At 49.9% G+C, this 26,036-nt stretch overlaps 1 protein-coding gene across 1 annotated transcript in view; it reads left to right on the top strand.

Annotated features, from left to right (window-relative positions):
* The window catches only part of Plb1 (phospholipase B1), a 117,827-nt gene that overhangs the window by 68,879 nt on the left and 22,912 nt on the right, over positions 1-26,036 (top strand). Inside the window, exons 26-45 of the mRNA XM_087907381.1 lie at positions 538-619; positions 964-1,068; positions 1,170-1,265; positions 1,578-1,649; positions 2,286-2,324; positions 2,814-2,874; positions 3,645-3,703; positions 4,659-4,732; positions 8,776-8,819; positions 9,331-9,439; positions 10,280-10,331; positions 10,698-10,778; positions 11,297-11,362; positions 12,128-12,228; positions 14,103-14,184; positions 14,871-14,975; positions 16,271-16,366; positions 17,108-17,179; positions 21,939-22,004; positions 25,801-25,861. Of these exons, the coding sequence (XP_087763507.1) occupies positions 538-619; positions 964-1,068; positions 1,170-1,265; positions 1,578-1,649; positions 2,286-2,324; positions 2,814-2,874; positions 3,645-3,703; positions 4,659-4,732; positions 8,776-8,819; positions 9,331-9,439; positions 10,280-10,331; positions 10,698-10,778; positions 11,297-11,362; positions 12,128-12,228; positions 14,103-14,184; positions 14,871-14,975; positions 16,271-16,366; positions 17,108-17,179; positions 21,939-22,004; positions 25,801-25,861 (1,523 nt within the window). The remainder of the gene's footprint in view (positions 1-537; positions 620-963; positions 1,069-1,169; positions 1,266-1,577; positions 1,650-2,285; positions 2,325-2,813; positions 2,875-3,644; positions 3,704-4,658; positions 4,733-8,775; positions 8,820-9,330; positions 9,440-10,279; positions 10,332-10,697; positions 10,779-11,296; positions 11,363-12,127; positions 12,229-14,102; positions 14,185-14,870; positions 14,976-16,270; positions 16,367-17,107; positions 17,180-21,938; positions 22,005-25,800; positions 25,862-26,036) is intronic.

Genomic DNA, 26,036 nt, shown 5'->3' with positions numbered 1-26,036 from the left:
ACCAACTGTGCCACATCCCCCACCCCACTGTTCTTTTCTCGTTGAGAATAGTATCTTGTTAAGTTGCCCAGACTGCCTCCAAACTCGTGGTCATCTTCCTCAGCCTCTGAAACCACTAGGGTGACGAGCCGTGCCGGCTTCAGGTTTCTCACCTGTAAAACAAGGTCAATAGTGATTTCTGGAATGGCCGGGAGATTTAAACATATATTACATGGCGCTTGGCACCGTCACCATGCAGTGTGTACTAGCTGTTATTGCTCTGGTCACTGTTGCCGTTCAGGAGGAGCTGTGTCTCTCTGCACATGTTCACACAGCCAATCAGGTGACTCAGTTCCATAAGACCTCTCCTCCAGACCTCAGGGAGAAGCATCTGTTTCCAAGAGCAAGTCCATGGATGTCTCCTGTGGTTTGCTTTGACCCAGACTGAGATTCCCGATGCCTTCGACTGAAAAAGAAATACATTGAAGCCCAGGTCAGAGCTTCTGAATCGCTCATTCAGGATGATGACCCGGGCCACCTTTTTGGTTTTGTTGGCAGGTCTCTGTGTCCTTGTGTCCTGAAATTTGACGATAACTCGACAGAATTTGCTGCCCTGGTTGAAAGGAACAGGCAATATCAGGTAAGCCAGAAGTGGGTTCTGCCCCTGCATGGGGTTCTGAGAGGTCTGTGCCAGGCAGAGTTATTGATGCTAAGTATCTTGCCCTTGACTGAGTGAATGGTGGCAACAAGGACTGTGCCAATAGAAGTGCATTCAAAGGCACTAGGGGCCACAGGGCAGCTCCTTTGAAGCTACAGAATGAAGTCTGTATGTATGTAGAGCATGCTTCATGGGATCCCATTTTCCCCATCACCTCCCTGATGAAGGAATTCAAGTGTTGGTTGAAAGTGGATGGTAAGACATGAGACAGGTTTCATTGTGTTTCTCCAGCTGTTCCAACCCCTGTCTCTTGTCTCCTCTGGTAGGAAGGAACTGAAAAGCTGATCGAGAGTGGGCGCTATGACACCAGGGATGATTTCACTGTGGTTCTCCAGCCGTTCCTTGAAAATGTGGCCGTGCCAAGGACCCCGGTAAGAAAATGATGCATTGAGGGTGACAGGAGCCTCCAGAGGGTGTGCGGCCGCATTTTCTGCCATCTGTAACTGCTCCTCCCTTTCTGTCTGGTGACTAGGAGGGCTTGCCCGACAACTCCTACTTTGCCCCTGACTGTTTCCACTTTAATGTCAAGACTCACGCCCGCGCAGCCGTTGCCCTCTGGAAGAACATGGTAAGAACTGTGGTGTAAGAATTCTCTCTCCCAACCGGGCAGTGGTGGTGCACACATTTAAATCCCTGCACTCTGGAGGCAGAGGCAGGCAGATCTCTGTGAGTTCGAGGCCAGCCTGATCTACAAGAGCTGGTTCTAGGACAGGCTCCAAAGCTAGAGCAAAACCCTGTCTCGAAAAACCAAACCAAACCAAAACAAAACAAAAAAGAATCCTCCTTCTGAGTCCAGCTGCCTGCATCTCCCCCTCCCAACCTCTGCATCTTGACCAGTCCACCTGGTCCACATTCCCCATCCTCTTGCTTCTTTATTTAGCTGGAACCTGTTGGCCATAAGACGAGACAAGAGAATTTTGAAAACAAGCTCCCTATCATGTGTCCGAACCAGGTAGAGTGGACTGATGGGCAACACCCCCTGACTATAGAGACAAGAGAGTAGAGAAGGGTGGGGGGGTTAAAATGGAAGGAGGAGCTAAGGAAGCAGATCTTAACCAGTGGGGAAAACAGAATAGGACCCCAGTTTCCACTCACACATTGTCAGATTCATGGAGTTTTATAGCCTTAGCTCTCAGCCCGGTGACTTCCTCTGGGTCCCCAAAAGGGGCTCAGGCTTCTCACTGGGGACGACTGGACCTGGGCTTACATGGGAAGGAAACTGGAAGTGGAGGGATCTGCTTTTTTCTTGCTTAAGCAGGAAGGATCCCGGGCTGCTGTGGGGCAAAGTGTAGCAAGGCAGCCTGTTGGGAAGGGGCAGGATGGAGAAACAAGACCCAGCACACTTAGCCAAGAGGCTGAGTGTGGGAAAGAGGACACATACTTTCCTGGTAGCTACTTAAGGGTTCATTCTGAGTCTCGGGGCTGGGTTCAGGTTGTAGAGAAGGCCGTGGTGCATCCTGGGTGGGAACACAGGGTGGCCAGCCTTTCTGGAAGGGTCTGAGCTCTAACTGTGGCCCTGGGAGGATTAGGGAAGGACATGTGTAGGCTGACATGAATCCTGCCATGGTTCACTCCCCTTTTCCCACAGACCTTGCCGTTTCTGAGCACCTACAAGAACAGCAACCAGGTATCTACCTGAGTCCTCCTTTGGTTCACCAGGCCGTGGGGTGGGCAGCCCCTGCTGATGCTTCCTGTCAGAAAGCACAAGGACGGCTCGTCCCCTTCAGAAAATGATCTCTCTGCCCACACCTTCCAGTGGCGAGAGGAGCAGAATAAACTCCATTCCAATCAAACTGCAGCCCCTTCAAGCCAGAGCAAAGCTAGCCGCCCCTCTCACAATGGAAGGAGAGGACAGAGGATGGGGTGGGTCATTTTGGATGGCTCAAGCATGGCCCTGGAGGGAACAGAGATCAGAGTCAGATGAACAGACCCCAGCTTGGTTGATATTCAGAATTATCTAGGGTACCTTTTCCAGTGCCCTGGGAGGCCCCTCCCTAGGCATAGGACCCAAGGCTCTGTGTTTTTCAAGCCTGCTGAGGGAACCCGATGCCTGTCTGACTTCTCTGCCCATCACCCCCTTAACCCTGAGATTCTGGGATTGGTTCTTTGCATTTAGGGTTATGGAACCTGGACGTTGTGCGAAGACAGAGCCCCTTCTGCCTCACCACCAACCTCAGGTAAGCTCCTGTGATCCCCGGGATCCAAGACCCCTCCACAAAGGCTCGCATACCAATGAGCCATCTCTAAGACTTCATATGGTAACCACACAACACAGTTCTGGCCACTGTTTTCTAGCCCAGGTAGGCTGAGCTGGCCTTGGGCAATAATGATGCCTGGTAAGGCCCTTCTGGGCCAGGAGATGTTTCCCATCCTGCTCTCAAGATCTAAGCAGGGCCACACAGCAGACATGGGAGCTTGCCAATGGTTGGTCCAGCCCTGCAGGGTGGATGAGGCCAGGGAGTCCCATTAAATGAATAACTCTGTGGAAATGTGTCCTCAAACTCTGCCTGCAGGTCTAGAAAGTTCTCCAGGCTCTTCAGAAAGGACTTGAGAGTAGGGAAAGTCTGGCATGACTATTTCTTGGATTCTTGTGGAAATCTAGAACCCAGTTCTAAATAGGCTACATGTGGGCCAGTGTCTGTCTGATTGGGCGCTTAGGCCACCCTGACTTCTCACAGGCGACTGGCACTAACGTGATGCCTTGCGTCCTCCCTTTTCTCTCTTCCTCCCACTTCTCTATCTTCTAGCCCGATGAAAGTCTAAGAAATGTTTATCTCTTATAAGAAAGTGCTGTTATGAAACTTCTGCCAACAGAGTTTGGGCTCCCCAGCTCTACATGGTCTGAAAGCACATGGAGTCTTGTTTGGGGGTGTTGGCATGAAGCAAAAGCCGTAGACCGTGCCTGCAGCTCCCTCCCCAGACTCAAGCGTGTTCACTTATTTTTCAGTGCATGCCCTGAGACCTGCAGACATCCAAGTTGTGGCAGCTCTGGGAGACTCTCTGACCGTAAGGACTTTTGAACCCCTGGGGGCGGGGCAAGATGGGGGCATGGTATAGTGGGGGTGAGCGTAGGCCAGGGATGTGGTGAGGCCTTCCAACTCCTTGCCCTCCTACATCTAAAACCTGCGCTCCCACCTTCGACAATCTCTCTCCCTTCTGCCCCGGCTCTCTCTGTCCAGGAGAATGGCTACAATTTTATTTTTGCAACTGCTTTATCGAGTAGGTGTGCAGGGGGAAAAAATCTTTTTCAGGAATGAACTGAATATTCCCAGTTGGCAGAGGTTTTGAACACCCAACACCACATTTTGACATATGCAAAAATATGTCATTTTGACTCAAAATTCTCCTAACGATGCCTGTGTGGGTGCTACTCTCCCTCCCTTTGGAGCAGCCCAGACCCCCCCCCCCATCTGTTTCCTCCGCATCAACACAGAAGGCGGCTTTATCCTAGGTGATGGAGTAGGCTCTGCTCCTCACTCTCACTGCTGGGCTGAGCTGCCGGCCCAGGGCACCACCTTCTGGCAGCACGGCTGGGGCGTTAGAAATGCCTGCCTGGAGGTTCTCAAGGGAAACAAAGTGAGAGAAATGAGGGACTCTGTTGGAAATCTCCATATCACAGCGGCTCCCACCTAAGCACTTTGTCCGTGTCCATAAAGACCTGTGTGATATTACTTGGTAATATTATTGGCATTGGTCCCATTTGAAAGCACTTGAGAATTTTTCTGTCTTTAAAAACTGTGATCCCAGATTGGGCCCAAACCTCTCCTGCGGAAAAACGTGCCACAGTGAAGGAAGCCATAGCTGGGAAGGAGGGTCTCAGACTGGTCCCCTCGCTCCCTATCTTCGTACCATTCTTGCTTCCATGAGTGCACTGGGGGCCATGCCTTCAGAACCCGTGTTCACAGTCCCCCCACTTCTCTCTGACTCACTGGTTTTCTTGTGGAATTTGGTGTTCTCAAAGGCTGGCAACGGGATCAGCTCCCAAGAAGGAGACCTCTCCGATCTCGACACACAGTATCGAGGATTGTCATATAGGTAATGTTAGCCTTTGACCTCCTCTTCCCCAGAGTTTAGTCTGCTTGTTGTTTTGTTACCTTCTTGGTTTTGCGGATTTGTTATGTTTCGTTGCCAGGGTCTTCTGGAATTTGGGTTGGCCTTGAACTATATGTAAGGGGAGGATGACCCTGGGCTTCTAGCCCTCCTGTCTCTACCTCTTAGCTGCTGGGATTGCCTGCATGCACTGGCTGGGATGTAGGTTTAGCTCCTATAAATGCACAAATCTCAAAGAGCAAGGACCAGATCTAGAAGGGGCTTTCAGAGGGACAGCTATATTTCTGCAAACTGTGAACATTGACTGAACAGAGACTATACTTCTGCTGTTAATGATCCTTTTATTCTTTAAATTATGCAGAAAAAGTAAGCCAAGGTTCTTACCAAACTCCCGAGCCAGCAAATCCGTCATGAAATGTGCCCGAAAAGCACCCAATTCTTGAGTCTCCACCTGCTCGCTTGCATATCTGTGTTCGTATGTTGACGCTACTATGTTGGTCTTCATGTATGTATTATGTCTTTTGTAGTCACCCCTCTGCTTGTTTGTATGTGTACACATCTCTACAGAAAACTGCCAAGACCCAATACGCACTTCTGAGGCAGCAATGGTGGCAAGTTGCAATCAGTGGGCATCCCTGAGCAGCTCCTGTGTGCTGGCACAGGGGTAGAGCTGGCACAGGGGTAGAGCTGGACGGCTGGCTGAGAGGTCTGTGTGTCAGCTGGCTACTCACTTGGCTAGTGTTTAGAAATAAAAACTTCCTGGACACCATGGGATGGGAAAGGAGAGAGGGACCAGCCCTGCCAGCAAGGATGGAAGACTTCCCAGAGAAACTGGTACCCAACATGTCTTTAGACGAAGTGAAGGGGTGAGAAAGGGCACCCCAGATACAAACATAGAGAGGAGATCAGGCTTGGGATGCCACCTGAGTAGCTGAGGGTCCATTGTGTGACGTTTCTTTCTTTCCTAATAAAGTCTGAGGTTTTGCATGCTTCAGGGTGATTAGCCAGCAGTTAAGAACTTATCTGGGAAAACGCGACCACAGCCTGCCACAAGAGGGCAGAGCACTAAAGAGCAGCTGGCTGCCCAGAAGTGCGCTTGCTACTTCCTTTTTCGGGATGCATTCATTTCAAGCATCCTCTCTCTAAGAAAGTGGTTAGGGGACAAGGTGGGGTGAGAAGAGTCAAGGAAAGGCCCAGAAAGACTCATTTTCCAAGGTAAGAGAGAGGCAGGATCGCAGCCAATAGCCACCCACCGAGAAGTTCAAAGCACCCTCAGCATGAAGGCGGTCTCTCCTCTCCCAGAGCAAGGTAAACTGCCTTTCTACTCAAGGCCCCCATGTTACCACAGCAAGATCAGCGGATCTAGGGGACTACCTGGAAAAAGACAGAGCCTCCGCTACTTGGCACTTTCCTAAAGGTTGCTGAAGTCATGAAGGGAAAGGAAAGGGCAGCAGAGAGAGGTGTGGGAAAGGCCTGGCTTGCAACAGTGCTCTCCCTCTCCGCTAGAGGAGGCAGTGACAGCCTCATTATGTGAGGAAACTACACACAGGCGTCCGCTCCAGAGGAGCACCCGTTGGGAGCGGAAGTGACTGGCACAGCCTCACGGGGAGTAGAGATAGTGGGGCTTCCAGTCGAGGTACATAAAGCCTCCTGCGAAGAGATTTCTTGCACAGCCACACAAATGTTCAGCCACTTTCTCTTCTTTCCTAGGCGTGAAATGCCTGAACTTTCTAGTTATAATCCCAGTGGCTCCTAGCCAATGACCGCTGTCACTTTAAAAACCCTGGATTTATCTTAAGTATCCCAACTATCTTCCCCCGAGTACACCTGTGTTGAGGACAGACGTTCTAGGTTAGCGTCTAAGTGACAGTGGTAGAGCACGAGACGGGTGTTTCTCAGGGTTGCTCCATGAATATTACCTGTCCAAGAGGTGAGGTCCTTAGTGCCGGAGGTAAAACATTGCCTGCTGTTTCCTTCCTGTGCACACTGGCGTAGTAAGGACTCCGGGAGGTGGTGCAGCAAGGGCCTCTCTTTCTGTTTGTTTTGGGGTTTCCTTTAATACTAGAATATTTTTTTCTTTGAAATATCTGTTAGCATGGACATGGGAACATGTCCATGAAGTAGACTGATGGGAGAGAAACAGTGTTCTGGAGCGCACTACACTGGGAATAGTAGGCAATGCAATGATTCCAGGGAATCAAGAGAGCGCCTTGGACCTTTTTCTCCAAGGACACAGTAGGAAAAGTGAACCTTATGTAGACAGGGGAGAAGGGGCTTAGGACTCTGGGGATGGGTGGTTGTGAATAGGTTGGAAATAGGTTGGAAATAGGTTTCCAAGGTCCCTTGGCCCATGAGACTGTGCACCTATGGATGTCCTTGTCAACTTGCCAGTGGGTCGATCTGAGAGCTGTCTTTAGAGCATAGTTCTTTCTTTGGTAGAAAGACACTGGCTTGTTTGGGACTATTCTGTGGACCAAAATAAAATGTACTTAACCAAAGCAAAATGCATCTCCTTTTTTTTTTTTGTTTCCATTAGGACTTTAATCCCACATTTCTTTCGACATACATGTCTAAACACCTCCTGTACCTTTCTGCACACTGGATGACAGCAGATGGAGTCTAGCCATTGAGCTCATGTGTCACAGATCACATTTCCTCAAGAGTCCGATGTAGACCAGATGTTTGACATGAGTGTCTCCTTTCATGTTTGGGTAGTTCTGACCAAAATGGTGACTTCAATATCTTGACTTCTCTGTATTTATTTCTGTACTTGTCTTTTCTCTTCTTGGACATTCCATTCTAAAATGGCACTGGGAATACCTGCTGGTCTTGTTCTGCCTCCATCCCTCTTCTCCTCTTTTTTAAGTACCAAGGTACCTTTAAGAAATGAAATTAGAAAGGTACATTATCTATGTATGTGTTTGTATATGTTTTTTTCTGTGTATTGAGGGAAATGTGCAGAAGACAACAGTGCATAGATTTCTGATTTCCTTCCAAGTGTGAAATGCTTCAGTCTGGTGACTTTGGCTCAGAGAAGAAAGGACTCAGAGCTAGAAAAATACAGAGTAGTGAAAAAACCCAGCCACTAGGCCAGGCCCAGACATCTGATGAGCCATGAGGGAGAAAACGAAGTGATGTGGAGAGCGGAACTTAGCGACTTTAATTTGTGGCCATCTTTAAGAAGTCTCAACCAGTGGGTAGCTTCTAAGTGTGTATTCTCAGACTCCCCTGGCCTGGAGTAACATGCTGGGACTGAGCAAATGGGCACGGGGGGAAAAAAAACAGTAAATACCAAATATCTGAACATCTAAATTTTTTGCTTTGTTTTTGTTTTGGTTTCTCTGTGTAACAGTTCTAGATGTTCTGGAACTTGCTTTGTAGACCAGGCTGGACTCGAACTCACAGAAATTCACTTGCCTCTGCCTCCCGAGGGCTAGGATTAAAGGCAGGCACCACCATGTTCAGCTAAATGTTTCTTTTTAAGATAGGCATACGTATCTCCTTTCTTTAAGCATGTAGAAGGAAATGACCTCTTATACAGTGTTTTGAGGTTGGGCCAGATAAAATGAGATGGGGCATTGGAAGGCAGCAAGCTCCCCTCCTCTGAATCTTCCATTGGAATCTACTTGATACTGGGCAGGAAAAGCTTATCTGTGCTTCTCAAGGCTTCCCGCTCCAGCTGGGTTTTAGTTACTCTTAGCCACTGGCCTCCCAGCACCTCAGATTCCTACTCTGTCACATGGAATGTCCACAGCTACCTCCCGAACCTGGGACAGGAGAAAGAGCCATGGCCCACAGTACAGTGCATGCTGGGCACACAGTGTCCTCTGCTAAGTGTTCCCCATCCAAGTGGGTGAGGGACATTCTTTTACCTTCAGATCCTAGACGAAGGGGAAAATAGTTCACAGGTGAATCTAGAATGTTCTTAGGATCCTGCAAATTCTAAGAACAGTTGAGGATTGATCTTTGGTAAAGTTTATATACTGACTTGGGTTTTTTTCCTTCCCTGCCTTGCTCACACCCTACAGTGCTGGTGGGGACGCATCCCTGGAGAATGTGACCACCTTGCCCAGTAAGTAAATTCCAAGGGCTTGGGTCAGACTGCTCAAGAAAAGAACAGCACATTCTCAGGGACTAGCCCTGACGCGAGAGAGGAGACCCCCATAGTCAGCCTGATGGGGTGGAAAGGACATCAGATGCCTACAGATCTGAGTTTAATTCCTGCTCTTTCTATGATCTTGTGAGGTGACCTAGGGCAGACCACCAAATGCCCTAGGCCTTGAGCTTTTTCACCTTGGTCCAAGAAACACTGAGGCAAATCTATAGGGGCCTTCACTGCATTGGAAGCTGGGCAGAGAAAACTGCTGTGAGAAACTTCTGGCCTTACCTCATGTTATCACCTCATCCCAACCCAAAGAGGCCCTAGTTTCTGTCAGGCATATGTGCAACCCACTTCCTGGCCCCAGAAAGAGTGAAAATTATGGTGCAGCCCATGGTGAGCCCCTAGGACCCTTTGTACTGAAGAATATACCCTGGTCTTCTATCTTGAGTTCTGTGCCTTGAATCTGCCTTTCCTGTTACAGATATCCTACGGGAGTTTAATGGAAACCTCACAGGCTACGCAGTAGGCACCGGTGACGTCAATTCTGCGAACGCATTCTTTAACCAGGCTGTGCCTAGGGCGAAAGCTGAGTATGACATTTGGGGGGCTGCAGAGAGGGGAACAGAGGCATGCAGTCAGTCCCTCAGAGATCCCTATAGAGTCTACAAGGGGCACTTCACCCTCCTGCAGCAATGATTATGAGAGCGCTCTTTCCTGTCCCCGCCCTCATAACCAAAGTTAACATTTGGAGTTTAGAGTAGCCTAGGACATAGGAAGGACTCATGTCTCTACGATTGCCAACTCCTTGGTTTGGCTTTTAGACATCTTGACATCTAAGAGTTGAACTGACAAAGCAGTATTGACAATTTTTGAGGCTCACTCCAACATAATGCCACGAGAGAAATCCTCTCTCCCCAGAGCCTCACAAGTAACACTTACCCTTTATGATCAGGGAAGGCTTACTGCATCCAAGCAAAGATCTCCAGCCTGAGTGGGAGGCCTCTGGACAAGTCTCTTTCACTCTAGTCCTGGAATAGAGCTAAAAAAAAAAAAAAAACCAGACTGGAAATGTCCATGGGGTTGCTGAGGCAGAGCTCCCTAACCTCCTGGTATGGTCTCGCAAGGAGGCACTAACTCTTCTAGAGACCCAGAGGCCTTGAGTTCCTGCTTCTCATGGTTCTTGGCCCACGTACTGTTCCAGCCCACACCTCTAGTTGACGGGTGTGCCCCAACACCTGTTTTCTGGGCTCTACAATAGCAATAGCCTGTGACATACAGTTCCACTCTCCTATCCAAGGAGACCGTCACGCTCAGGCTTCTACCGGCAGCTCATGTGGTGTTGGGAAAGACTGGAGTGTGTAGGCCCTGTTTGGTAGGAGGACAGATACGGACATGTTTTCCCAACAGAAGGACTGACTTTCTCTCCTCAGGGACCTTGTGAGCCAAGTCCAGACTCTGGTTGAGAAGATGAAGAATGACCACGTGAGTCAGATTGATGGTTATTGATAAACGTTAGCTGTCTAGCCCACTAAAGTTTTCCCCAAATGAAGTGGTCTGCCGTGAAAAGCAGAGAGTGCCCTTTTGCTAGAAGCATTCAAGCAGAGATAGGAAAGGCCCCTCGTCTGAGACCTTTTAGAGGATATTTTACCAGGAGGGGGTTGGGGGGAAAGTGACCTTGAAGGTTCCTCCTGGTGCTAAGATTCTGGTCTATAAATAAAAATGCCACCAGCTCCAAGGTTCTGATTGTATTGTTTCAAGTGGACAAGGAAGTCACAAGGGACTGACTGGGTTTCCTAGAGCTATGAGGGTTTGTCAGAAACGATGAGCATTTTCCTCCCTTCTATGTAGAGAGTGAACTTCCTCCAAGACTGGAAGGTCATCACAATCATGATCGGGGCCAGGGACCTGTGTGACTTCTGCACGGATACGGTAATCAGATAGGGTTTGGGCCTGATCCTGACCTTGAACATTTGGCTTTGGAGATCGAGGTCCCTACAACTCACCCCAGGGGGCATTTAGCTCCAACCACGTTGCTCACACGTACACATAACTCACACATACATTCACACACGCATGCTCCTTACAGTTGACTTTGTGGTGACTGGCACCACATGCATGTCCCAGGGCGGTGAGGGGCCAGGTAGCACGTGTATAGTGGCTGCTTTTACAGCTCTTGAAAGAGAAGAAACTATAGACCCCAAAGCATTTCGGGAGAGCCTTCTCCATTTTCCACTCTGGTCAATGGTTCTGATCTTCTAGCCGGCTTGTCACTGAGAACAGTGAGCTGTCAGGCATTCAGCTCAGATTCTAACATGATGATATGCTCACGGATGGTGGAGGGAGGGTAACGAGTCCTCAGGGCTGAACCCAGAAGGGAAGCCCACACCTGCCCCTCTACCCTCTCACTGGAACCAACCCCTCCCTTGCCCTTGCCTTTCTTTTTCCAGAATCAGTACTCCCCAGCCAACTTTTCTGACCATCTCCGCAATGCCTTGGACATCCTGCATAGCGAGGTGGGTAAGGGCTTCGGTAACTTGGTTACAGCTCTAGAATGGTGGAGGAGAGGAGAGGAAGGATGGAGCCAGTCAGGGGCATGAGCTCTGTCCCTGTCCAGAGGCTCCAGTCTTCTTCCCAAGTCAGCTGCATTCTATTTGGAAGAAGCCCCAGAGATCTCGGGTATCAAGAAAGAAAGGCACTGGGCATCAACATCCCTCTCCAGGATATTCCTTGGTCTTAGCAGCTGGCCAGTGCCCAGGCTTGGCATTGCGTTTTGAACACAGAGTGTGTCTTAAGTAAGCCCCTTTATATATATATATCCAGCCTCACTCCTTCCACCCCACTGCTACCTTGTGGGCAGCCACACAGTGCTGGGGAAATAGCATTCCAACCCCCAGATGTTCTGCTGGGTAACTGAGTCCCCATGTCTACTCTGAAGAAGTTGGCCTGAGTCAAGCTGGCAGAAATTGGTCAGGAGCCAATGGCCTGGCACACAAGTTGCCTATCACGCCATATTTTGGGTCACTAGATGATAGCCGAACGGAGCTGAGCTCCTAGCATTTATTTCCCCATCCGAGAGGTACCATCTATGCTGTGGCTGTGCAGGACGCTCCCCACTGCCCGCTAGTAGAGACTTGTGTCGTGCTTGGGCTGCAGCCCTCTGTGAAGTAGTCTGGTACAGACTCAGCTCTTGACCCCAGGGATGAGCTGAGCTGGAAGTGTACAGGGAGCCTCTGTCCAAACCCTGGGAGCCCTTGTCTCACCTGCAGCCTTCTCTTTAGGTACCCAGAGCCCTGGTCAACCTTGTGGACTTCATGAACCCCAGTGTCATACGGCAAGTGTTCCTGAAGAATCCAGACAAGTGTCCAGTACATCGGGCCAGGTAGGCGGGCGGGCACCTGTCATCCCAGCCAAGAGATCTGCTAAGGCTTGGTCTGGCCTGCCCGTTTAGCCATGACTTCCCAGAGGCTCGGCGGCTTAGTCCTTCCTGTCTATCAACAAGGACTTGTGCAAGCCTTATTCTCTTCTGGGAGGTCAAGAGCTTTGATCCTGTTCCTTACCCTATCTCAGGTGCCAGGCAGGAACTTCTATTATAGCAAGAACCGTAGGGGCTACTATCCGAGAGACTGAGTAGCCCAAACTGGAAAGAGCCACACAAAATGGTATTTCTGGGTGGCTACACTACAATTGAGAGCAAGAGACAGGACACTCAACCCAGGCACCATGTCAGAAGAGAGGAGTTGGGGGAAGGGAAAAGACTTTTTGCTTCTGTAACTGGGTGATTGGGTACACAGGTGTGTGATTCTTCATGGCCCGCACCTCTCCCATGCACCTATTGACTTAACAAATCTCTAAGGGCTGGAGAGGTGGCTCGGCGTTAAGGGCACTGGCTGCTCTACCAGAGGTCCCGAGTTCAGTTCCCAGGAACCGCATGGTGGCTCACAACTATCTATAGTGAGATCTGGTGCCCTCTTCTGGCCTGCAGGCATACATGCAGGCAGAACACTGTATATAATAAATAAAAAGAATCTTTAAATTAAAAACCTCACAGAATTGACTGCGCCCCAGGCACTGTTTTGAAGGCTTTATACAGATGGTCTTGACTTGGGATTCTGACCTTTAGTATGGTGCAAAAGCCATGTGCATTCAAGAGAGAACATACTCAGAATACAGTCTTTTCCTGGACTGGAAATATGTAGTCTCACGCTCTCAAGTGACTCTGGAAGCCCCCAAGAAAAGCCCCCCACCCCAAGGGGAAACAGTCAGATCACTATGGTGTATGGGCTGCTATGATGTACTAGTTGGTAGGTGAGTATAGCAAATGATTTATTTTTTCTTTTTCCATTTTTTGAGGATGTGGCGCACATGTGTGTATGCATGTTTGTATGGGAAGCACACCTGTGTAGGTGCACATGCACATGTTTGTGCATGCCTGTAGGGCCTCAGGGTGATGCCAGGACTCATCCCATGACTGCTCTTCCACCTTATTCAAGGAGACAGGGTGTCTCAGTCAAACCCAGAGCTCACTGATAGGGCAAGACTCACTAGCTGGCTCGCTCTGGGGATCCTGTCTCTATCTCCCTAGGGTGTACTTATAGGCAGACCGCTATGTCCGCCTGGCATTCCGGGGGAGTCTGGGAATCCAAGCTCTGTCCTCCCACTTGCACAGCGTGCACTTAAACCACAGGGCCCTCTCCCCAGCCCGGAAAATGAATTTTAACAGATAGTCTTATAAAGTTACCATGAGCTTATTGGGATGTGACTGCCATCATATGTCAAAGGTCATCTTTAACATTCCTCTTTATGTTAAGCACATGTGATTGAAACTAACTCTTAATCAAAGAAAGACATTGGGATAGCATTAGAGGAGGGGGGTCTCAGAACATGAGTATCAGAGTCCTGGTGTGCCTGCTCCAATCCCAGGATGCTTTGCCATTTTATTTTTTAATGAAACATTGCATTCTCGTTTCCTGAGTTAATTTACATGATAGAATGTGCCAGGCCTAGCCTCTGAAGTTCAATTCTGGAGCTTGTTAAAGTAGATTCACTCAAACTGCAGACCCACCCACCCCACACTAGTCGCTTTCTCTAGGACCAAGGACAGGTGCCTCAGAACCTTCCGGCACTTGTGCTCCCAACCTAGGGCTCGACTTGACAAGACAGCGAGCCTTGCTACCCCACCCAGCTCTGGGTGGCCAGAAGCAGTCCTGAATGGAGCTTCATCTATGGCTCTTCTTGCCTCCCCTCTTTGTACAGTGTTCTGTGCAACTGTGTTCTGACTCCGGGGGAGAATTCCCAGGAGCTGGATAGTCTGGAGGCCTTCTTCCAGTCCTACCAGGTAAGGTAGAGAAGAGCCCCTTTCATGTCTTCCTCCTCTGCCCTTCCCATGACAGCCCAGAGGCCCCACCAGGCGGGGGAGGCATGAAGAAAATGGAACAAGACATCAGCCATCCTGGGCCCCTCACTTTGCTCCACCTGGCTGAGGGTCTCAGTTTCCTTGGTTGAAAAGCCCCAGTAGCATCCAGGTGACATTGGTGTGGCCTAAGCAACTTTGGGGGTGAGGGATGTGAAGCCTCCTTCTTAGTCAATAGGCCTGGGGTGTCCCATGAAGCCACACTGGAGACCAGCTTCTCCCCATTTCCCTGGACCCCACTCTCACACCAGTCCCCACAGACAGACCACAGGAAAAGGGATTACAGGCTAGACGGTCTTCTCTGGTTTTTGTTTGTTTTCTTTCTTTCTTTTTTCTTTTTTCCCCCTTGTGAGACTTTCTGCTAGCCCTTTAGAGATGGCATGTTTAAAAAACAAAACAAACCAACCAACCAAAAAACAAAAACTAAAAAACTAAAACTAAAACAATACATTCATTTCCAAACTCTTCAGAATGGGATTTGCCATCAGGCTGAGTGAGCAACCTTGTCTAAAGGGTCTGGAGACAGGGACGGAGACAGAGATGCTGTGTGCTGCTTGTCATTTCCCACCGCTGTGCTAATGACTGCTGCTTGCATGTATGTGTGTTCCCAGAGTAGCATGCTGCAGCTGGTTGAATCAGGCCGCTACGATACCCGGGAGAACTTCTCGGTGGTGCTGCAGCCCCTTTTCCGCAATGCCAAGCTCCCCATCCTAGAGGTATGCTCCCCCCATCTTGAGCTCGAGTGGAAGAACTGCTCTGGGCATCTGGCAAGCGAGCCATCCAGGCAGGAATGCATGAGACTGGGAAGGATGCCGAGAACCCTGCAGATGCTCCGCTAGTAAGCCCACCTGAACACGGGCATTCTGCATCCCACAGATAAGGTTGCCACAGTTGCCCCTGGGGATACTGTGAGCCCTGCAGAAAAGAACAGAAGTGAACAGAAATGCTGTCTCCTTCCTAAAATCAGATAAAGCATAAAAGACAGGCAAGACTCACAGATATCCACACACAGATAATATCACAGATATTAGTGACTTGCTTGGTCTCTCTCACATGTGGCTCACCCCGGGGCCATGCTCTTTGTGGGACACAAAGTTCGTGTACCCAAGAGCTCTGTGGGTGGAACAGGTAAGGCCTCTATCCCAAGACCTCAGACAACTTGGGGAAAAGCTGGAAGGAGAACAGAGTGGTGTATCCAGACCCTACAGTGAGAAGAGCTGGCATCAGGTGACCTGCTGGTCTGTTGTTAGCTCTGGCCAGGCCCCCTTGGTGTGCCCTTTAATCCACTCTGCCTAATTATGGAGGCTATGGGTTAGGGAGGTGCCCGTGCCCCTGCCCCCATCCCCCACCACATCCTAGCTAGTTCAGTATTAGCTCCTTTTCTTTTCAGTGTGATAAAACGCCTGACCAAAGCTAGCGGAGGAAGGAAAGGGTTTGTTTGGGCTCAAGGTTTAGTTTAGGAAGAGACACAATGTATCCCGGCAGGGGCGGCCCAGGCAGGAGCATGAGGCAACTGGTCACATTGCGTCTACTGCCCGGAAGCAGAAAACTAGAAATGCTGGTCCTCAGCTAGCTTCCTCTCCCTGAGCAGTCCAGTACCTCAGTCCATACGGTGTGGATCCTCCCACCCCCAATTCACCTACCGACATGCCCAGATGATTGTCTCTTTGGGGAGTCCAGATCTAGTCGGGTTGATGTTGATATTTACTTGTCAGGACTCCCCAAGATTCCCTGGGGAACTAAGAAACACACTTTTCCACTCCCAGCATGAGTTCGGCATTATACAAATGTGCTCAAACAGGGCACTTTTAAAATAAGACATGGAAAATATGGAGGCCGGAGAAGGTACGGCTTGAGGTCCCCCAAAGCTACTTATCTGTGGGAATGCCATTATGTCTCTGGCATGGTCCCAAAGGGAAGAGAGTATGTTGTGATCATTTCCGAGGATCACATGGCCTATGGCTCCCTCGAACCCCACAGGACCTTGAGGAAGTATGCTTGTCTCTTTCAGAATGGGCAGCCAGACACATCCTTCTTTGCCCCAGACTGCATCCTCCCTAACCAGAAGTTCCACACTCAGCTCTCGAGAGCCCTCTGGGCCAATATGGTAAGATAAAGGACTGCTTCTGGGCGTGTAGTCTTACCCCATGACCCCGAGGAACTACAGCTGGCACATCTGTAGCCGTCTACAGCTTGGCCCTAGAGAATTCTGGATGACGTGGCCAGGTTGCACTGCCAGCCGTACTCTGTGTTTGTCAGCTGTATACATCAGAGAGCCCCCCGGGGAGACGGCTGAGTTCAGGTCCTTAGGGCTCATGTAAAAGCCAGGTTTGGGGGGGGGGGCATACCTCTATAGCCCCAGTGCTGAGGGACGGAGATCCCAGGAGCTTGCAGGCCAGCCAGTCTAACCAGAACAGCACACTCCCAAGTTCAAGTCGGAGTCCCTGACTCAAAAAATAAGGTAGAAAGAAGTGTGTGAAAACCCTTGACACACTGATCTCCTACCTCCATACAAGCACAGGCACCAACTCATAAATCTGCACACACACACACACACACACACACACACACACACACACACACAACAGAAACCCCTCATTCATTCGCCCTTTCCGGTACACCACTACGTATGCTAGGCGCTGAAACCATGTAATCAGTCTCCTTCAGCACCTCCGCAGTCACCCAGGAAGTGTTCTGAGTTCCCAGGGAGCCTAGCTGACTCTGGAGCCTACTTGCCAGCGCCTGACAGAGCCTCAAGTCAAAGCCACACCCCCTAAAATGAAGTTCTGATGGTCACTTGAGCAGAAACGAACGAACTTGGTGTGTTTCTCTTTTCTTCCCTGATCAGCTTGAACCTCTGGGAAAGAAAACAGACACTTTGGACCTGACAGCATTCATAGCCATGGCCTGCCCGACCCAGGTAGTAAAGGAGAGACTGCTCAGTCTGTCCTCAGAAACTGGCCAGACCTGCCCCTCCTCCTCATCCTCCTCCTCCTCCTCCTGTTTCTCTTTTTCCTCCTCCTCCTTTTCCTCCTCCCCCACCCCTTCCTCTTCCTTCTCCTCCTCCAACTCCTTCAACTGAGTTTGCTCCGTCCCTAGGCTGAGAGATGGACTTGGGGGCAGGGGAAAGGGAGATTTGGCTGAGCTGCTTCTTAAAGATGGGTGATGAAGTTGGGTCCACACAAAGAAAGAGGAGCCTGGGTAGCAGAAGCCAGGAAGGCAAGAGAGTGTGGAGCGGATAGGAATGTCTGGATGTGGGTGAAAGAGCCAAGAGAAGGACCTGGGAGTCCAGAGGCTGGGCTGGGTGTTCTCCCCTTGAAGAGGGCCCACAACAGGGGACACAGAGGGAGAGCTGGAGCTGCCTTCAGGCAGGGCTCAGGAGAACCAGCCTGAATTGGCATGAGGAACAGCTCAGGGCTCCTTTTAAGGAGGAATATGTTAACCGTGATTTCAGGCCTGGAGTGGGGGCAGGTTCACGTTCCCATTGCCTTCAGCTCCTGTTTCTGGTCTTGTCTTATGGCTTTTTAACCAAATAAGGCCAAGGCTAGAGAGCCCTTGGTGGCCATAAAAGCAGAGTGCCTGACCTAATGTGGGAGGCTGGGTTTCCAGTCTGGGTCAGGCTGCAGCCAGCCTCCTGCCCCACCTCACCCCCCAGCCCCACCCACTCCTTGCCAGGCAGAGCCTCAGCCATGGCTTGCAACTCCCTTGGGATATCTGCTGGGGATCCCAAGAAAAGGGGAGGCCCCGATCCTGCCTCATGCTCCCGTTCAGCTCTTTTCCATCTGTCTTTAATCGAATATAATAATATAATCGAATATACCATGATCAAGAGTGGCAGGAGGAGGGGATAAGAGCAATGGAGCAGAGGGCTCAATGGCTGGATCTAGTGCCCCAAGCAAAGAAGAAAGTCAAGTCACGTGATTATCAGTGTGCCTGGGAAGCTCGGGTGCCAACGATTGGTCAGATGCTGGGTAGAGGGGCTTGGATGAGGCCCCTCTATGCCATGTGCGAACATATTCACAGCCACTTCCTGAGGCTGCCCACGGGCATTGAGGTGGAAGAGCCCCTGGGCAGCAAGGGGCATTTGAGGACTTAAAGCAGTGATCATACCATAAGCATTTCATTTTCCTTCTGTTTGTGCGCTCTTGTATGCATGGGTGTGTATACATGCGTTCACTGAGGCCAGAGGTGGATGTAGGATGTTTCCAGCTGTTTTTCACCTTAGTTTTAAGACAGGCTTTCCTAATGGCCCTGGAGCTAACAACTTGACTAGACTGGCTAACTAATAAGTCCCATGATCCTCCCATCTCTACCTCCCCGGGGGTCTAGGACTGCAGGCTCAAACTTTGACATCTGGCTTCATGTATGGGTTTTGGATCCAAATCCAGGTCCTCATAATTCATGTGGCAAACACTTTACCAACTGGGCCATCTTCCCAGCCTATAATTGAGTTTTTCAGCACTTTAATAAGCTATGAAACAACATTGAATATCAACTACAAGAATCCTCTCCAAACTGTCAAATCTCAACCATCATGAGCTCTTCTTCCCCACAAATATTATATGCCAAATTGAAATCCCAGTCTCTGGGTCAGGGAGAATTCCTTCACTGTGAACCCCAAGACAAATTATGCCCCTCTCTGTCCCAGTTCTGGCAGGGCGCCCCTAAAAGGAGATGCTATACCTAGAGTCTCAAGCTTACCTCCTCCATTCTGCAAAGAATCTAACCTAACTATTGATGAGGTGAGGTAAGACCCAGCCTCCTAGAGCCTGGAAAAGCCCAGCCCAGGAGAAGCTGTTGCTAAGCAACCCTGGAGCCAGTTCCAAAAGGGGCCCATCTGTTGGCCAGCCCAGCTTCACTGCACAGTGTCTCAGGTGCCATCTGCTTGCTGCCATGTGCCTCGGAGCCATGCAAAAGTCCACCCATATCTCAGTGTGAGCTGATGGGAAGCCAGGCAGTGCATATTTTCATCCAGGCTGTATCTAAACATAGAAGCAACAAGCAGGACCTGGGGGATGAAGGCGGGGCAGAGGCAGCAAGTTGGGAGTGAGCGCTTCAAAAGTGCCCTGTTTCTCCTCCAACCCCAGCCTCATGGCTACCACCTTCTGCTGTGCCAGGCAGGGTGACATCACAGCGCACCGCACTGTGGTTTGGGAATGGATTTGCAGGTGGGGAGAACTGTGGACTGTTCGCCACTCCCTACCGTAACTGTCTCCCTGCCCCTTCTTTCCCCTATTCCAGAACTGAGCCATCTGGAAAATAAGCTCTGTCCTTATTTATTAACCTGTCACAGTTAAGTTCCTCTTCCTTGGAATCTGTTTCTCCCTGACTTAGGAAGGCTTAGGCACCTTCTTTTTTTTCTTTTCTTTTCTTTTTTCTTTTCTTTTGCCTGGTTGTCTCCTGTCCTACCTCTTAATGGCATTCCTATCTCTAGCCCTGAAAACGAGACGCCTCTCAGACTTTCCTGTCTATCTTATGGTCTTCTCTGGGTATGTGGGCATCCTCACTGGGAAGCTGATCTATTTCTAGAGTCCCGCCCCGCCCCCCTTGAACGTCATAGCTCCAGCTTCCTCAGTCTCTCACTCTACCTCTGTTTTTTTAATTTCCCAGACACCAATCCTCTATTTCCAGACCCTTAAAACACATTTCCTCATGGAAACTACATATGGTATACGATTACTGCTCCTACCAACAAAAAGCAGGGAGGGGATTGATGATGCATCCATAGCCCATCAGAAAAGCCCCCTTCCTTCTCCGCAGACTCTTCCATCTAGCCATGTAGCAGCCGAGTTCGCCAGCCCCTGATGGGACTGCTGGCTCTTGCCTGGTCTCTGCCTCCTTGGCAGCCCACGGAAACCGCCAGGCAGCGTCCCTTCTACCTGTCCAGGCTGGCAGCCAGGAATCTCTCACGTAGTCGGCTCCACCCCAGGCCTTTAAATCAGCCTGACTCATGCACACCAAACAACCAAAAGCCAATAAAAGCAAAATTCCAAGGTCCCTTTGTTCTCAAATCCATTCAGCATTTTCTCCTCTCCCCCAACTCATGACTCCTGTGGTCAGATAAATAGTTACGGGACTCCTAGCTCTTCCCGAAGGATAGAAATGGGCTGTGTCTCTGCTCTGTCTATACTGGCCACCCTGGGACCAGATCCAGCCAGGACTTCTCTGTGGAGGGAGAATCATAATTAGCACCCACGCCCAGTCTTATCCCCAGGGATGTTCGTCCCCACATCTTGCGTCAGCTCCCTCGACAAATTCCACACTTCGAGGTCTGCCGGTCTTCAGTGCCTAGGAGAGTCTCATGTCCTTCTCCCTTGTGCCCAGGGGACAGGTCTTCCCTGCCCTCCTCTCAGTACTGCTCTGGCTGCAGGAGCTGGACACCGGTGTGGGTCGGTCTTCTGTAGAAGGCACCTAGGCTGCGCTCCTGGGGTGACTGTTGAGGGGGATACTGACGATGCTGGTCTGAGACAGCTTAATCAACTATGCTGCCTGCCATTACAGGCTTCTCTGTCCTGCACTGGTGACACTGCCTGAGTGCCCCTGGTCTCTGTTTCAGATCCGAGTGCTGAGACTGTGAAGAAAAGGGGAGACAGGCCTTAGTATCTGGGGAGAAATTCAAGACAGGGTTTCTCTGTGTAGCCCTAGCTGTCCTGGAACTCGCTCTGTAGACCAGGCTGGCCTCGAACTCACAGAGATCCATCTGCCTCTGCCTCCCTAGTGCTGGGTTTAAAGGTGCCGGCCACCACCCAGCTGGCCCCAACATTTTACCCTTCCTCCTTTTCTTCTAGCCTATCTCTTCCTCCTCTTCCTCCAGCTACCCCTCCTTGGACCAAAATAAAGCCTCTCCTACCTGAGTTTACAGTGGAGAGTTGGTTTGCATCTCCTGAAATTGATTTCTAAAGATATCTTTTCCAACAATCTGACTTTCCCCCACTCATCTTCCCAAACCTCTTCCATTTGTTTCCCATTTTTTTCTAAGCCTTGGTCTTTCTATTCCACCGGCACGTCCCGTGATTCTACCTTGCTGTTTCCTGGTCCAGACCTTAAGCTGACCTTGCTTCCGCTTGGTTTTATGTTTCTTCTCCTGGTTCTCTGCCGCCTCCTCCCTTCTTTGATTGACCCATCACCTTCACCTGGGTGGACTGGGGGTGTTGACAGGGCTTGTATCAGCACTGATCACAGGACAGGGAGGTGAGGAGGGCCTGCCTGGAGAGCGGGTTAGTCGGGGGTGGGGGAGATGGCTGGAAATACAGGAAGCCTCCTTAAAGGAGGTAACACATGCAACACAAGGACAGGTGATAAAATACACTGATAACCATATAACCCTTCTTCAGAAGGAAAAGTGCTGAAATGTGAGCCTTATGCCAGAAAAAAATAAAAGAAGAAGAAAATAGGTCAGACAAGGACGGCGGAGATGTGTGATTGCTCCGGGTCTTCATGAGGTCATGGAGCCCAGACCGCAGGATGTGTAGAACTTTCTCTGAGTCTTTTATTTGTGTCTCCCTGGTTAATAAGGGTTTACAAAACCCCTTCCAGAAATGACTGAAGTTCTGTCTGTGCAGCCCTTTGCCCTTCAATGCAGAACCCTGTTAAATAAACCTAGAAGTCAGGGCGGTTAGCTCATGCACAGCCTCCATGCTGTTAGATAATCTCTCAGTGTGATCTCTGTTTCCTCCTAGGATGAGCCCTTCCTGAGAACCTTCCGGAACAGTAACTACACGTACCCTTCCAAGCCAGCCATTGAGGTAACCTCTGACTCATGTCTGTGTCTCTCAGACACAAGCCAGTCCCACCTGCCGGGGACTCGGGGCGTGGTGCAGGCTTCACTGTTAGCTTACGCACAAATATACCCTTCTTACATACTGGGAATTGGAATGCACAAAAAAGGGTCCGGAACTGAGGCCCCAGGATGCTCCCGACATGTTCTCAAGTTGCCTACCTGACGTCAGCGGCCAAGCAGAGGAAGTGCCTTGACCTTTGCCGTCCTGGGCTCAGCGACATTGTTTTTAATTAAGCATCTCAGCCTCGCAGAGGTGGACAGTGGAGGTGGGGAGGGGTGTCAGGGTGGGGCAGAGGGCATGAAGTGCCATCAATGTCTTGAGTGTGGAACTCTAAACCAAGTGGGAAAGAATCTCTCTGCCAGGGGTGGGGCCTGACAGGAAGTTGACGCATATCCACACACCCCCTCCCCCAGTCTTAACTGAATACAAGTCACTCAGACCTGCTCTGAACTTTCAGAGCTCTGTGGCTTTCAGGATTGACACTCCAAAGCTGACTTGCCAGATCCTGGGCTATACCACACCATACACATCACACCCTGGTCCACCGGGATAAGCATTTCACGTTCATACAGAAGGCTGGTGGGGATGTAGAGAGGCATGTAACACGGTCCTGACCTGGGTAGTTAGAGCCCAACAGAGTTCACACCTGTTATACTATAACAGGTGTACAATATAAGTATATACTATGTGCCATACGCTAATCTCAGGGAGTTAGAAACTGATGGGACTCTACTCTTACAGAGTCCCATCCACTGAGTTGAGACGTCTAGGCCATAGTTAAGTGATTATTACAGATAGGGACAGCCATTGCTCAGAGGAGGGAGCTGGGACAAAGACCCAAAGACTGAGGGACCAATTCTATTGCATCGTGATTGCTGAGTTTGTCTGAGAAGGGGAGACTTGAGTTGAAACATGCAAGTCAAAAAGATGCCACCTGCCTGGAAGACCAGAAAAGGCCAAACCAAAGGGCCAGAAAGCTTGGAGGCTGGGGGCAGGATGGGGAGCACGTTGAGTGTAACGAGGAAGAGAAGGAAGGTCAGAGTGGCTGGAGTCAGGGCATGGGAAACATGGTGAGAGAGGGATGTGGAGGATGAGATCAAAGCAGTGCTGGAGGCCAGATCACAGCCCCAGTGACTGGGCATGAAGGCTGGGGTTTGGATGAAGAGCTAAGGGAAGCCATGGGAGGTTGGAAGATTTGGTACACACCTTTAAGAGACGTCTCTGGCTGCCACATGGAGGTTATATCAGACATCAGGGACTGGTGGGGGGGGGGGAGACTTGCTTTTTGAAATAGAGTGATGTGTAGTTCAGGCTGTCCTAAAACTTACATAGCCAAGGATGATCTTGAACCCCTAATTTTCTTACCCCACCTCCCAAGTCCTGGGGTTACAGGTGCGCACCACCACACCCAGCTTTTGCTTAAGTCTTTGTTTGGTTTTTGAAATATGATCTTGCTCTATAGCCCAGGTGGACCTTTAATTCACAATGATCCCCCTGCCTCAGCCTCCTAAATGCTGGGATTACAGGTGGGAACTGCCACACCTAGAAGAAAGATCTTTTATAAGCCAACCAAAGCACTGAGAATAGACTGTGTGGAAGCAGCCAAGGAACTGTCAAGTGTGATGTCCTAGTACAGCCGTGTGCCTGGGAGCTGTGTCATCTTCAGGCTCCCTGAATTCTCTCTGACTCATGTTAACCCCAAGGGAAAAAAGTCCTGCTTGGACCAGTGACTTTTCACTGTCCTGTGTGGCTGAGAAACCTTGTCAACCAGGCATTCATCTGCTCATTTTCCACTTCTTTACCGGATACTAAGAGGAGCAACCACTCTGTTAAGCACCAGATGGGCGGTAGTGAGCAGAGTGGGGCTCTGCCTGTTCTCTTGGATCTTTATTCTCAGGATCTTTTCTTTCTCTGTTAGAAGAAAGCTCAGGCTAGAAGGGTATTGCTTGTTTTAGCAGATTCCTGCTTAAAGTGGGCAACATCAACACAACCTTTGTTGCAAAGCCCTGGTGGTATCCTGGACCTACTCTGTGTACATATATCAAGATGGCAGGACCCTGGGCAGTCCTGGTTGAGGTCACGGAATGGTGTCCTCCCCCTTGTAACAGATGTACACACTCGGATCTAATCTGTATGTGTCATATAGAACACGCTTAACTCTCAGAGATTGCCATGGCGGGGTAACTCTAGAACCACTTTTCCCGAGTGGTTGTTCTTAACTTCATAAAACGTCTAAACAGATGGGTGAAATCACTGTGACCCCGTTGAGGAGGCCCTTGGGATAAACAGATCTACTGGATTAAGCAAATGTTTAGGAGATAGTTTGGTGAAGCCCCCCTCCTTTCCCATCCCATGAAAGCCACACTTATGTCAAAGGTCCTTCAAGGTTGATTGATGAGGATTTCATGAACGTTACAGATCCAGAGCCAAGTTGTCATGTGCTGTCTTTAGTCCCCTTAGTAGCTGTTCATTGTCCAACTCTGTGCCCAACCCAAATCCTTGTGACTATCAGGGGAAACTTTTTAAAAATACATTAACCAAACAGATGAACTATTAGCGTCCATCAATGCCAAAGCTAAAACTGTCACCAGGTAGCATCAGAGAGGGCATTTTCCTTCTCTCTTGTAACCCGGATACCTGATGTCTCCATCAAAGGATTTCTTTTGTTCCATGGCTATAAAAAAAAACCTCACAGCACCATTTCTACGTTGGAACAGATTATCCGGGGAACCTAAATCTATGTTCCTGAGCCACGGGCACTCTTTCATTTTTTTTCTGAAAAATCAACTTTGTCTTTCTCTCCCTTTAAGAGGGAGTTGTGTTTTGAGTGACAGTTTATCCTCCCTCCCACTGAGGTGAAAACTATGTTTTGATTGACAGTTCTTGCTCGCTCGGGAGGGATGTGAGAAAGTTTGTTTTTGGACAACCTTTCCGAGGCTCTGGCAGTTGCTCACCATCAGTCAAACCATTGGGGGGAGGCGTCCTGCACCCCCAGTGCGCTTCTGTTTGGGCAGCGTTAATTCTTCACCAGTCCTCTTGAATTGTCACTTCTGTGCCTTCTGCCTCCCACCCCACCCTGACTCTCCCCTGGCACCTGGAAAAGCTACCCTTTATTAGAGACAAGGACAGTTGGTCAAAAGTGTCCAGTGTGGCAGATGTCCGTTTTTGCACGTGGGGGGTGGGGTGGGGTGATGGCTCTGAGTTAAATAGGCCAAACAGGAAAGATGTGCAGGAACCAGAGACTTTGCAATTACGAAACTTGGGTATTTTCGTAAAAATATTTTAATGGGTGGTTGTTTAGACTCTAGCGTCATAATTAATGTCAGTCAGCTTAGTGTTAACAGCACACACCAAACACCCCAAAGCACGCCTGCGATCGCTCATGTTAGCTGTGTAAAACCTGTATCCTATGCAGAACCAGTTGTAAAAATTCCCCGTTTTCTCTCCTTGTCTTATGGCTGCTGACTCTGTTCAATTGTAGATGAGTCGGGAAGAGAAAGGCTGTGCTGTGTGTTTGTCTGTCTCTGTGTGTGTGTGTGTGTGTGTGTGTGTGTGTGTGCGTGCATGTACACACATGCACAAAAGCCTACCTCTCTCTAATTTCCTTTTTCCACACAGTTACTATGCCTACCCTTCTGACTCCCCCCACCCCATACATCCGGCCAGTGATGTATTTCTAGGTTCCTGGGCTCACTCTTCTTGGGTGCACCTTGCCTGCATTTGAGTGACTGACCCTCTGTCTTTCCTCCTCCTGACTCAGAACTGGGGCAGTGACTTCCTGTGCACAGCGCAGACTCCTTCCAGCAGCGTGCCCAGCTCAGGTAAGTGCAATCATCACACCCTTCACAAATCGGGTGAGAGACCTATAGGTGCACCCTAGAGTGGTCCTTGCTGGTCTCATTGTAAGGCAGAGCTTCAGGCTCGGAGACCCCGGGAAGCAGCTACCTTCCATGTGGAACGGCTCAGGCCTCCTCCCCCAGTAATACTTTCAGTCTT

Source organism: Myodes glareolus, chromosome 6 (genome assembly GCF_982192425.1).
Source record: "Myodes glareolus chromosome 6, mMyoGla1.1, whole genome shotgun sequence".
NCBI classification, from domain to species: domain Eukaryota; kingdom Metazoa; phylum Chordata; class Mammalia; order Rodentia; family Cricetidae; genus Myodes; species Myodes glareolus.
Note: the sequence above shows the minus strand (reverse complement) of the source record. Positions and strands in the feature narration are given on the sequence as shown.